At 38.4% G+C, this 13,299-nt stretch overlaps 1 protein-coding gene across 5 annotated transcripts in view; it reads right to left on the reverse strand.

Moving 5' to 3' along the window:
• The window catches only part of Sugct (succinyl-CoA:glutarate-CoA transferase), a 738,758-nt gene that overhangs the window by 384,852 nt on the left and 340,607 nt on the right, over nt 1-13,299 (reverse strand). For all 5 annotated transcript variants that reach the window (XM_063233933.1, XM_063233931.1, XM_063233934.1 and 2 more), the window contains exon 11: nt 11,043-11,140. In XM_063233933.1, coding sequence (XP_063090003.1) covers nt 11,043-11,140 — 98 coding nt within the window. The remainder of the gene's footprint in view (nt 1-11,042; nt 11,141-13,299) is intronic.

Here is a 13,299-nt window from a genome sequence, read left to right on the forward strand (position 1 = left end):
GTTAATTTTCAAGAATAGGCATTTCTCATGTAATAAAAATTTTGCAGTTTTTGTTGGTTGGTTGGTTAGTTTTGTAATAGAATTATTAGATCACCAAGAAAGTTTTATACTTTGGGTATTTTCTATCTGTTGCTTTGTTTTGTTTTCCTTTGTCACGTGAATCCTATATGTAACTTCTTACTATTATCCCTGCGTATTTTATCTTTGGTAACCAGGCATAAAATCTCTTTATCATTACATTTTTCAATTAAATAGGAAAGTAATGTTTCCTAAATATTGGTGTTGTAACTGATCATATTTTAAACTCTATTAGTTGTTCATTTTTAAGAATTATTTTAATACCACATTTAGTATTTTTTAGTGCTTTTGGTTTTTAGTCTAACGAATATAACAATTGGAGCGAAAAACTTGTACTTACTACAATGTGCATACAGCAACCAACTTTATGCTTTCTCTCTCTTCTATGTTAGAGAATGGTACGCTATTAAACAATTATTTCAACCATTCTAACAATTTCCCTGTGATTTTCTAATAGTACTAGGTGACTATGTCTTAAAATATATTTCTATATTTTGGTGTGTCTGAAAATAGTTTGCAACCCTTCACTACGTTTATTTTCCAAAAACAGTGCATATCAGTAGTCACCAAAAAGGGCTAATCCCAGAGCCACAAAGATCCAGGCCAGCATTTTGATTTTCCTTTTTTGTTTCCATTCATTAAATTGAACAGAGTACTGAGACTTAAATAAACTCAGACATTCCAATGTCTGGATTTTTCTTTTTCCAAAGTTAGCAAATGAGAAAAGAAAACAATTCACAAAAGAGGGGAAAAAGATCATCTAAAAAGGAAAATACAAATTTATAAATTAAAAGGTTACAAGTTGTGTGTGTGTGACTCTGTGTGTGGGAGAGAGAGAGGAGAGAGAAAAAAAGAAAACAAAAGCAAGAGGAGGAGGAGGAAAGAAAATGACGCTCACTCATTTTTATTCCGGATTATTCTAAACCAAAAACTGATGAATAGAGAAGAAAGGAATACCCAGTTATTTTGTGAACGTTATGGAAAAAGTCACTGACAATCAAAAGACTCCAATATGAGCCCCACCAATAAGCAATGTTTGAAGGAAACAACAGTCAGGGTATAGCAATAGAAGCAGTGAGGAACTTGCCAAAGCTACTGTGGATTTTCCAGGTGACAATGGCCAGGAGCATCTGGCCACGAGGGAATGTTCCAATGTGCTACACAGCTGCTGGGAATCCAGACTCAGCTGGGATGTCAGCTGTCAGCACTGGATGAGAAGCGGAGTCCGCTCTTACTAGAAACATCCGTCGATGTGAGATGAAAGGCTCAGGAAGGTCTATGCTGCAAAGCCAGTGCTAAGAGCAGGTAAGACTAGATAGCGCCTAGGTGGGGCCAAAGTAGTTAGAAAATAGAAATCACTGTGTGGCATGTGCAGGCAGATAGGCAGATAACTGGACAGCATAGAACGTCAGGATGTCTAAGGAGCAATCTCGAGTATCAGGAGATTGAGTCAAACTCCAGATTCTCCTTTCGATGCAAAAGTCAAGAGCAAAAAAAGGTCAGCCAGGAAAGTCTGGAGAGCTGTACCGACATCCTCCACGGTAACCACGGCAATAGGAAGGCCTTTAGCACTGCCTTACAGACCCTCCCACCAGATTCCAGTGGATCTCTAGCCATGATACTGATAAATTTAAACGGTTATGCTACAGAAAGGGTTAAATTTGACAATATACAAACTTCCATCCAGCTCCCCAAGTGTTTAAGATTCTAACATTCTATAAATCTAAAAATATACATTAAACTCCAATAGAGAGAAGAGAGTATTAAATGTTTTATCCAGGAAAATAGAGTTTACTAGATTCCTTCCACCGCTATCATTCCTTCCTTACACATACATATAAATATCCTGCAAACACCACCTAATTCTTTCTACTAAAAGGCAGTGAAGAATGGTTTATAGCTCTCTTGGAAAAAAAAAAAAATGAAGGAAGGCTGGAGCAGTGGGATGACATTCCACTCCATCCTGACTTACTTAAAGACATCATTTGACTCTCAGTAACAAAGAAATTCTCTTAACAGGGTGGAAAGAGCCCTGGACACAAGGAGCTTGTTTGGAGTTGCCGTGGTTCCCTTTGCATTCTGTAAGCCAAAGACATGCTTTCCAAAACCCCGTTTCTTTCTTTTACCCTCAAGGCTGATTTTATAGTAACAAAACGTTTCCCACTTAAATCTCTCTCCAAATAACCAACATTTAGAAAATGTACTATATAAAATATAGACATTTTATAAGGAACCATCTATTAGCTGATAATGGCAGATCTGCCAAGGAATGCATAAGAAAACAAATGTGAGCCCTCACTAAACATCAGATCCATTTATCCAAATTAGCTCTACCACAGTGGATACCAGACAAACCTTCGGTGATATGATTCAAAGCATTATGAGGAGCTGCAGGAGGTTATAATAAATGAAATATGTAGGTCAGATATATATATATATATATAAATCACTTGAAATGCAACATTGTAAGATGTTAATAGAAGTCAGAAAAAAGGCTGGCAGAGGAGATTTTAAAATGCAATCATATGGAATATTAGACTAACAAAAAAGTTTCAAAGGGGAAAAACAATAAGTTTCTCTCTATAATATATTAAAAACATGTACACATCGGACAGCCCATGGTTGCCAGGTTTAGGGAGGGGCTGAATTCATCAGAGTTAAAAAGAGACTTCCACAGCCTCCCAGCCCTGGGTAAGTGTCAGGAGCAAAAGCTTCATTTCTGGGGCCCTGATAACTCTTTACTCCACTCCTCTTCACCCCCCTAGGCAAGTATTGTGATGACTTCTCTACTGTCTTCATACTAAAATCCATTATGGGGAAAAGGGCTGAGAAAGTTTATTTTCTACTAATTCATTACTAAGGAATCAAGAGTTCATTCTTTCAATTCTATGTATTGTTTAAAACTTAAGAATGGACAAACTGCTAAGCCAATAAACTTTTTTAAAAGGTCTATTATTAAAGATTTGAAATCTGTAAAACTATATTAAGAAATGTCATATTCTATGGAAGTTCCTTCCAGCTCTTGTAAATCATATTATATAAGTAGTTAATGATAAAAATGCTCCCTGTCTCCTAGGCAAAGCAGGCAGCCAATGAAACCCTCGTGTAAAGAAGTGAAAAGTAGTATGTATCCATTACTGTTTAATTTTAAAACAGTTCAAACTGTGAAAGGCAGGAAGAGAGTCAGGTAGATGGAGCATGAAAGGAAGACAACAGAGAGAAATGAAATAGGGATCTAGAAAAATAGAATCAAGGGGAGGTAGGAGATAAATAGCTGTTAAAAATTAAATATGCGGTAGTTTCATTTTCTATTAAAAATAAAAAGTAGGGATATAAGACATGTTATTTAATGGAAAAAGTAAGGCTAACAGTTCTCAAGAAGGTGAAAGATGCCCGTTAAAACTTTGAAAACTTTACCCATCAAAAAGAGACAGGAGAGTCCATGGGAGTATTTTTACTTAAGAGTTCAAAAGACCCTGGTCGAAGCTTTTCATGGAAGCTCTTAAGAAAGCATAGCAACTAAGGAACACACAAAAGGGTTTCATTCTTTATGGAAATACAGTCCCAAGTGGAGGGAATAACTCAAGTGGGGTGCTCACAAGTAACGAATTCACTGCCAACGCTGAGGGGCGAGAGTCTCTTGAAGAGAACAGAATATGGGCTCTTATGGGGCTTAACAAAACGGGCACTCTTAATATCCTTCATTAGGAAAGTAGTACACACTTAAATGCATTCCTAATTCTGTGAGCTATTTTTAATTTTTAAAGCAAGTTGAACAGACATCATTTGTCTACCTATAACAAAGCCAGGGAGGGGAACTAAAATCTCTGGCTTTACTTCTGTTAGAATTAAATCCTACTGGAACAAGGCTACATAGTTACAGCATCCCAGCTAGAATTTCTGACTGACAGGTAAGTAGAAGTTTATTAAATAAAAATTGTGAAAATTGATCCTTACCCTAATTACAGTTTGACAGGTGAAATCTCTCAACTATATGAGGTTCCTGAATTTTAAAATGCTATAGAATTTGAATGGTTAAAACGTTGGGAAGGTATAATTTATGAGTCTCAAGGATTGAGATTCTCTGATCATTTAGGTATTGTTGTACTCAGCCCTGAGCTGGCTCCTTTCATGCCTTTCTACTTTTTTAATGCTCAGTATGGTAGAGATATTGCAATATGAGAACCTGCTCTCAGTCTTGACTCAGAGCAATGAGAGGATTTGTTCAAGACCACAGAGGGAGTCAGTGGAAGATGAGGATCTCCAGTTCAGGTCTTCTGCCCATCTTTGGTGATTACATAAGCCTTCAATCCTGACAGTGGGAATCTTCAGTCATTTCCCTTCAGCCAATCAGCTGCTACCCTTGGATAGCTTTGCCATTATGGATTCACACATTCGCTAACTGTAAGAACATTTATTAAGTGCCAGAAACTCAAACAGACACTAAAAGTAAAGATGAAAAAGTGTCATTTATGCCTTAAGAAATGTACTGTCTTGTTGAAAAGACAAGAAGCATCTGACAAATGCTGAATGCAAAAGTTGGTCTGATACATAAGCATGGAAGGAGCCACTTCCAACGGACAGGGCGGGAAAAACTCCTCACATGTGGGCTGATGTTAAAGCTTGCCAGTCACGGTGCAGCTAGATAAAGAGGCTTCATCATTTATGGTAAAGGAGTAGGCATAAAGGAGGACACGGATAAATCAAAGACCAGGCCACGTTATGCTGACAAGGAAAGAGGTGTAATGGTGTAAGCTTTATCCTTGAAGCTAGGGAGGAGAGTCCGGAGAGACCTATGCAGAAAAACGGAATGATCAGATTTACAGAGTGGTACCAAAATGTCAGCCTTTGGAAAAGCCACACTAAATTCTGGCACCTTGGAAATTGAACCCCACCATCAACAGCCAAACTACAGCTCTGATTCAACTCTTCGGGATTCAACATGGTGTCAAATTTCGAAAATGATCGGATTAAAGAACGCTTTTTAATAAACCCTCAACTTCGACCTGCTCAATATTTATTTTGAACCTGTATTTAGAAAGTCCTGAAACAGGGCAGCATTTCATATTATAAGGTTTTAGTAAACTCTGAAAAAAAGTACATGAAAAATTATAGGTCAGAAACTTTAAGAAAACAATCAAATCACCTAAAACCAAAAATAGTTATTTTATGAATTCATTTATTTTAATATATAGTCATAATATTTGAAAGGGCAAAAATATCTAATGCTGTTCTTTTATTCTGTAAGAGCTAAGGTGTTCAAGTTCTTAGAAATGATTTCATAGGACGACACGGACATACCCTTGCTGCACACAAGTAACAATTTTCCAAAATTTAAAAGCTGTTATCAGTGTCTTACCAAACTATTTTTTATTATTTTCCCATTTTTTTTCTGCGCTTTAAAATTACACTCAAATCAGTATTTCCTCCTTTGAATTAACTCTTTTCTTCACCTGCTTACTTCTATTTGTCCTTTGAGACTCTTCTGTTTCCAGGAAGACTTCCCCGATTTGCCCAGCCTAAAGCAGCTGCCTCTGCCATGGGTCCCACCACTCGGGCACTCCCCATGCACTGCTTAACTGATAGCTTCCCTTGTAAGTTCATGAACTTGCGAGACCAGGTTTCATCTTTCACCTATTATCTGCAGGGCCAGGTACACAGTCAGTGGCCAGTAAATGTTGATAGAGGGAGAGGGAAGGACCAAAATGAATTGTACTTCTATTTTCCCCTTCATTTCTTTGCCTTCATCCTCAGTTCATGTCTTCCCATTATTTCTCCCCAGCCACTAATACGTCATCTTTACCCTTTGCTTCCTAGATTCAAGACACAGCATGACTCGCAATCTGTCTCTCTCTCTCTCTGTCTCTCTGTCTCTCTGTCTCTCTCTCTCTCTCTCTCTCTCTCTCTCTCTCTCTCTGATCTAACTGTTGTAAAAATGCTGATCTGATGAATCGGTAGCACAGGTTTAAAAGGTCTGCTGTTCCTTCTGTTCTTTAAGCATTGAAGAGAAGGGGTTGTTGCTCAGACCCTGACTTCGTCTTGTCTCTGTGATTTCTCTTCTCCCGTGTCCTAGCTAGGGGTCTTTGCTTAACTTTCCTAGTTAGCAGCTGGGTAAACAGACTTTCTGCAACTCCGTGGATAAAATGACAAGCTCAGGGGAAAGTCGTCTGGGTTAAAACTAAAAAGAAGAAGGAAAAAAAAAAAAGGCTTGCTCAGAGGGCTTGGGGAGTAGCACCTGACAGCACTGGAAGGGAATCCAGTGTGCTGGCTGGGGAACACTAAGAGCTGATGACCAAAACAGGCCGCTGCTGTCCTACTGAGGCCTGTGCTCTGGAGAGTGGGCTCGGACTATACTCAGCAAAAACAACGGGCAAGTGAGACAAGTGACAGACGTATCTGATCGGCACTTTTCTAAATATCTGTGAATTCCATAGCATGCAAAGAAAACACCTGATCTGAAAAACTTAAATGACCATGAGTAGCGATGGAAGTACTCAAATTGCTCTGGAAAAAACACTTGGAAAGAAGACTTTGAAACACAAAAGGAAATCCATGTGTCTATTTAGGAGTGTAGACTTGGTAAAAATCTATAAATACTTCAGTTTTCAGTTTTGGGTATTAAATTGGGGGTATGCAGACAGGAGTTTTGTTTTGTTTTTATGAATACAGTGAGTCCATCCGATGGTTTATTTTTAAAGTTATCTGTACTGCTAATTCATTCTCATGGATCCCTGTACATTTTTACAGATTTTACAATTTTCTTAAATGAAAATAAAGGCTGAGCAAAGTGTATATGAGCTCTGAAGAAAAGAGCTTATGATATAATGTTTAATAGCAGGCAACAGACAAAAATATGGTGTACTCACATGGTAATTTAGCTACTGTTACTAAAAATATGATTTCATTATAGAAATGATTGGCAAACCACACCAGAAAAGCCGTAGTGTGTATGTACATGCTCAAAAAACAAAACAAGCCAAAACAAAAAAACAAAAACAAAAAACCCCAGAAAACAAACGATTAACAGGCACAGCCTGTAGCTGCAATACTTTTTAAAAAACTGTTTTAAAGGTTATGTGAAAATATAGTAAACTAACTTCCTTGGCTCATCAAAGTGTTGTTATAGAACATTTCAAAACAACAAAAGGAATCGTGTCTACTGCACAAGTCCAGCAGGCGCTGGTATAGTAGTTCGTGCCTTGTAATCCCAGCAACTTGGCAAGCTGAGGCAGGAGAGTAAGGAGTTCAAAATAGCAGACCACCCCTCAGTTCAGTCTCCCCCAAAGCATTAAAGAGGTGCAGAACTTTGTCCATTTTTAATTCTAGGAATCTAGCACTCCGAACAGTCTCTGGTACATACTAGATATTTGATAAATATGTGTTAAATAAATAAATGAGTTAATAAATGAATAAAAAGTATATATCATTGAATCTTATGAGTTCCTCAGGTCTTTCCAAGAAAAAAGGGGGTCTTTCTGATTCCCCGCTGCTGGAATATTTAGAACTGTCAGGTAGAGTAGTGATGGTGAACCTTAGAGAGTTTTCAATGATTCAAACAGCCCGCTGTGACATGCGTGCCATAGGTCCACCACCACGGAGGTAGTTTTCGCTCTAAAATGTCTCTTCAGCATAGATAGAAAATAGAAGCCTCTGGAAAACAAACCAATTTTATAAGCAAAAAAATTGCTTTTTTTTGTTTTGTTTTGTAACAAGGATCGAACTTGTGACCTCACACTTGCCAGGCAAGCGCTTACGCTGCACAGCTAAATCCTTGGCAAAAAAACAAAGCTGCTTTCTTTCCCAAGGTCATTCACCTACTGTGCCATAAAAGCTGTAGTAACTTTCACGACATCATCTCCTGTACTCTCCCCAGGCCTGACCTTGCCCTTCCCCTTGCTCGCCCAGCTCCAGGCACTGTCTTCTGCACTGCTCCCTAAACTCCTAACACTCACCCCACTTTAAATGCTCCTCCCACGAGCCTGTCAACCTCCCTCTCCTTTCTGATGGGCCTCTGCACAAATCCCCCTCTACCAGACAGGCTCTCCTGGTCCACCTGAATGACAGAACCATCCTCATCCCAACTTCTGGCACTCTTTGGTTCCCTTCCTTGAGCTATTTTTCAACAGTTTACTTTGTTTCATTCAGTTCTGTACTTTCAATGTTTGTAACACTGCCTACCACATATAGGTATAAGCGGTGTGCCAGCTACTTCAGGGAGGTAACACGATCTGTGGGAAAGTGGTGGTCTTCCAAATCGCATTTCTGTGTGCCTGACCCTGAGACTAACCCCCTAAGTTTCACAGTTCTCATCTGTAAAGTGAGAATATGATAGTAACATTTATCTGACCTGGACTCACACTGCTTCCTCTCTTTCCTTTCTCCCTGCCTCCTTTCGGTGACTGGAAGCTAATGTGGCTCTGTTGTTATGAAACCAGCTTAAAGTGATTCACAAGTTCTGTGACTTGAAACACATGAAAAGCAATGCCAGAAGCAGAGAAGGCTCCTGAACAACACCATCCTCACGAAAACTAACACTGACTGTGCTTGTCTGATAACTGATAGGCTGGATTTGAGGCACGAAAAGGACACTCTCTTTCCTGAAGGTGCATTCATCTGACAGGGAGGAGGATACAGGGTATTAGAAGGGGTGGCTCCCTGGAGATGCAGATGGGCCCTAAGGGCTTAACTGTGTTCAAGACAGAGTATGGGAAACATTCCAGAGAAAAAAAAGAAGAAACCAAATGGGAGTGTGGCTGGAGCAGGGGCTTTCTGCGAAGCAGACAAAGAGAGGTCAACAGAAAAGGTAAGGTCAAATTGTGGAAGACGTGGGATGTGAGACTGAAGAGACAGGATGTAGTCTGTAGTTGATGGAGAGCCACTAAAGTTTTTGAATACTGAAAAAAAAAAAATCACACAATGAAAATGATAAATTTCACAGTACTGCAGAGACCTCTGAAAGCCAAACACTAAATTGTATGAACAAAGTTAGTGACATCTGTTCAGAAAAACACGTGATGAAGTATGTGTTAAGTGGGATTGAATTAATATCCTAATTTCCTCTGATCGTCACCGCTTGGTTCACAATGAAGGAGACACTTGAGCTGGAAGACTCCTGGAGAACTGCAAATCACAGAGAGCACCAAAGATGTCACCATGCGGGGAAAAGAGTCGAAAGTCTGGCCTTCACACAGAGCAGAGTTCTCTCTGCCATCTGGTCTGGGTTTCACAGCAGTCAGTACCTGTGATGCTGGGATTTCCTCTATCAAATTTCCTCCCCTCAGAAGACCCCCTAGATTCTTCCTCTTGTGTGATTCTCTTTTCTTTCTGGTGTCTCAGTAGAAATATAACAAATTTAGGGGATCCAAAATGCTGAGACACCCAACTCTAGAGTATATGGAAATAGAAAGAAGATGACAGATTATTTAATTTACTCCAAAAAGGGAAAATAACAACTAATCTGTTACAGATTCTGCAAACAGTCTTTGCATAGCAGAATTCTACAACAGAATTTAGCAAGGAATAAAAGTTTTAGGACAGAAGAAACTAATGGCTCAATATTATGGTTCTTGAAGCTATCAAAGTGCTGGCAGCTAAATAATAGGATGATACTTCTATCTGCCTAGATTTTATATTTTCGTGGGGTTCTTCTCACAGCATGGACATGATTTATTTAGACTATCAAAGAGCTTTTGATAAGGTTCTCACAAGTGCCTATTATTGAAATTTGGTCAGCATGGTGTGAAAGGGAAAAATCATATCAATGAATTAAATGAATTAAAAATGCTTGAGAAACTAAGAAGCAAAAAGCTGAAATAAATGGCCAATTCTCATGTAGAGAAAGGTTAATCATTGAGGGCTCTGGGGCTTTGCAGTAGAATCCAAGTTATATTTAACTAATGACCAGGAAAGGGGCACCTAATTCTCACTTCCCTGGTCTGTATCAATGCCACACACAGAAACCCCATTGATATGAAGAACATTTGGCAAATGATGGAGATACAGACAGTGCACAGAAGAATTGCTTAAAATCAAAAAAGGCAAATAGATAAGTGAATATTAACTCAAGATTTAATGGAGAGGCTGTAAAATAGAAAGAGAATAGAAATAAAATGGAATTTTATTTTTAAGAGCTCTTATATATAGTATATAGCAATACATGGACCTTTTAAAATGCACGCAGCACTTGAACAAAAGTGCCTGAATTATGCATAATTATAAGAAATTTTCAATCTTGAAGAACTGCTGATGTGGGGATTTAGGTTCATGAAACTCACAAAGTCTATTCTTAGAAGTAAACAAAAGTGAGATTGATGTGACAGAGTCAGAGTCGGGGTTCCTCTTTCTAGGAAAAGTTGAAAAATTAGTGTATGTTTTAGAGAAGCACAATATGACATGAAAGAATACTTTGGAAATCAAACATTCTAATTAGTTAACATGACCTATAAATAATGATTCCCACAATGGGTTCAGAAAAGCTAATAAACGCTTCTTGAGATTTTGCCTTCATTTCTTATCTACAAATGGAAACAAAAGGTCTTACCTCACAAGATGACTATAAAGATTAACTGTAATAATGTACACAGAACATTTATCACAGTAAATTTACAAAACAATGTTAACTATAACTGTGGCTGTCATTGTTATTATCACTATTTACAATGCACTAATCACAAACACAGGCCACAGAGAAGCAACCCAATTTTAGACATTATGACTTTCTTCTTTATATTATTGTTCTGACTCAGTTCTTACTAAAACATTTAAATGCTTTCAAATATTTTTGAACAACAACAACAACAAATAGTTTAAACACATTTTTCCATTATACTGTTTTGGGATATGGAAGAGAATTTTTTCAACTGATAAATACAAGCCAAAAAAGAAACACACACACATACACAAGAACAGCTAAATGGTTATCACGTCACATATTTATTCTTAAATGTACATTAATCCAAGCTTACCGTGCAGACAATATTTTAATAAGCTCCTTTCTATTCTGTACTCGAAGATGGTTGGTTTTATACTTGGAATCATCGATCAACTCAGGCAACTTTAAAATCTAAAAGGGAAAAATAATTATAAAAAATAATTAATGACTTGAATGTGTACCTGCAAGCCCTAGGATTCCTACCATTCAAAACCTATCACTCCATTTCCAAGACCATTCCTTTCTGATCCTTTTTACCTCTTAACCAGGAGCTATGAAAAGAGCAAATACAACTCAGATGGATCATGCTGGTGAAGGGGTTTGTTGTTTACAAGAGGGCTTTACTACATTTAAATACATATGTATTCCTGCATAGGAAAGCACAAAAAAGTTATCAGACCTCCATAATGTCTTATACCAATATATGAGAATAGAAGAAGTATCAGATCCCCATAAAAAGTCTTACCTAGAGGAATTAACAAGAAAGATGTAAAACCAAACAAAATGAACCTATTTCTAAGAACCTGTATCATAAATTCATGGCTGCACTTCCATGAAGCCCATGACCAACATATATCTCATAGTTACATTCGCTTATTTGTTCCACATGTAAATAAAATAATATTGTCTGTCCCAGTAGTCCTATTCAGGATGTTCTACAAGATACTAAAATAAAAAGGAACCATTTACATTGCCCAAATGCTAGCCATTAAAACAATGTCAAATTAAAAGATCTTCTTCCTATAGGAGTGTCACCACTTTTGTTGAGTATGTTTCCCTTACGGAATATGAGCTACAAATGCTTTTATATACTTCCTCCTTTGCTGATCCTCACTAAAGGGAAAAATCTATCCTGCAAATCCCTCTGGACATCTTGCAATTTTAACAAGACTGTAATGAAAGTACCAAGTGGATTTGGAATGGAAAAGAAGTTTGGAACAGAATGTGAGGAGGCAGTGTTTGGCAGTTGTGTTGGAAAGTCCAAAGGAGCGTTTATGGGCTGGGGGCAGGCCATGTGGCCTACAGAAAGCTTCACTGCCTTATTAATGTATTTGCTTTTAATATAAACATTTAATGGTTTGATTTGTTTCCCCAGTTTAAATAAAATCAACCCATTAATCATCTCACAAAGGCGAGAGAGTGAGGAAAATTCCCCGGAGTGAAGAGACCATCTCAATGGTGCGGTTCCTTTTCCACAGTTTCCACTTCCTCGTTTCCTTTAGGAATCATAACGACAGCATTCCTCTCCTAGATTTTAAAAGGTGACGCCACATACAGTGTTCTTCCTAGAAACCTGTCGCCATACCTGATTCCAGAATTGGTCTTGCGTCTTGTCCAGCAGTCAGAAATCTTCCCTCCCTCAGGGTAAATAAGTCATTCCAAGAAAAACCAAATGCCTTCACTAAATCACAGGTAAAATTTATAAGTCTGGCTTCACCCAGAACATACCATTAGGAACATAAAAAAGTACAGAGTGACTGCTCTCAAGGAGGACTGGAATGCCCATGTGTCCCCTATGTTTGACACAGGACCTCTTTTCTCTTTGCAGTCAGTGGAGAACAGTGGGGAAGACTAATTACAGCATCTTTCTATCTTCTGCTTTGCAGGATAAGGTTCAAAATGTTTCCAAAGAGATAACTTTAAAGGCATTCTTCAGGTGCTTGAACAAGAGTGCTGCCTGGATACATGAATGTGCGAAACATTTATCACTAAATAAATATGAAGCATTCCAATTAAACACTATTTCCCCCCAAAAGAAAAAGTAAAGTATATATTTGTTCAAAGAAGAAAGAGAAAAGAAAAGAAAGGATGTCTCTGTGGACAATAAGATTTGATAATAGAACCTACAGAGTGCTTTCAGACTCCTATCATGTGATGCCTCTTACAGCAAAGCCCAAGGCCCTTATGATAGCCTACCTAAAAGGCTCCATAAATATGGCCTGTTCCCTCTCCAGTATCATCTCCTATCATGCTCTCTCCCTTTGCTGCTTACTGTAGTCATGTTGGGATTTTTTTCGGAGGTAAGAACATTCTGTCATGCCTTAGCCTCCGACTTCTGCATCAGATATGCCCTAGTCTGCAACATCTTGTGCCAGACACGATTTGGCTAACTCCTTCCCTTTGTCAAGTTGGCTCCAGTGTTAACACTTTAAAGGGACTACCCTGACTATCCTAGCCCACCACAGCTGCCCCCACCCCATTCCTGCTTCCCTGGGTCCCTTCCTGCCTTGCCCTTCTTTTCCCTATAACATATTTATTATAGTTGTTATTTATCACCTGTCTGCCCTGGT

The sequence above is a fragment of the Cavia porcellus genome, unplaced genomic scaffold (genome assembly GCF_034190915.1).
Source record: "Cavia porcellus strain 051 isolate PalLab524CR breed Dunkin Hartley unplaced genomic scaffold, mCavPor4.1 scaffold_23, whole genome shotgun sequence".
NCBI lineage: Eukaryota > Metazoa > Chordata > Mammalia > Rodentia > Caviidae > Cavia > Cavia porcellus.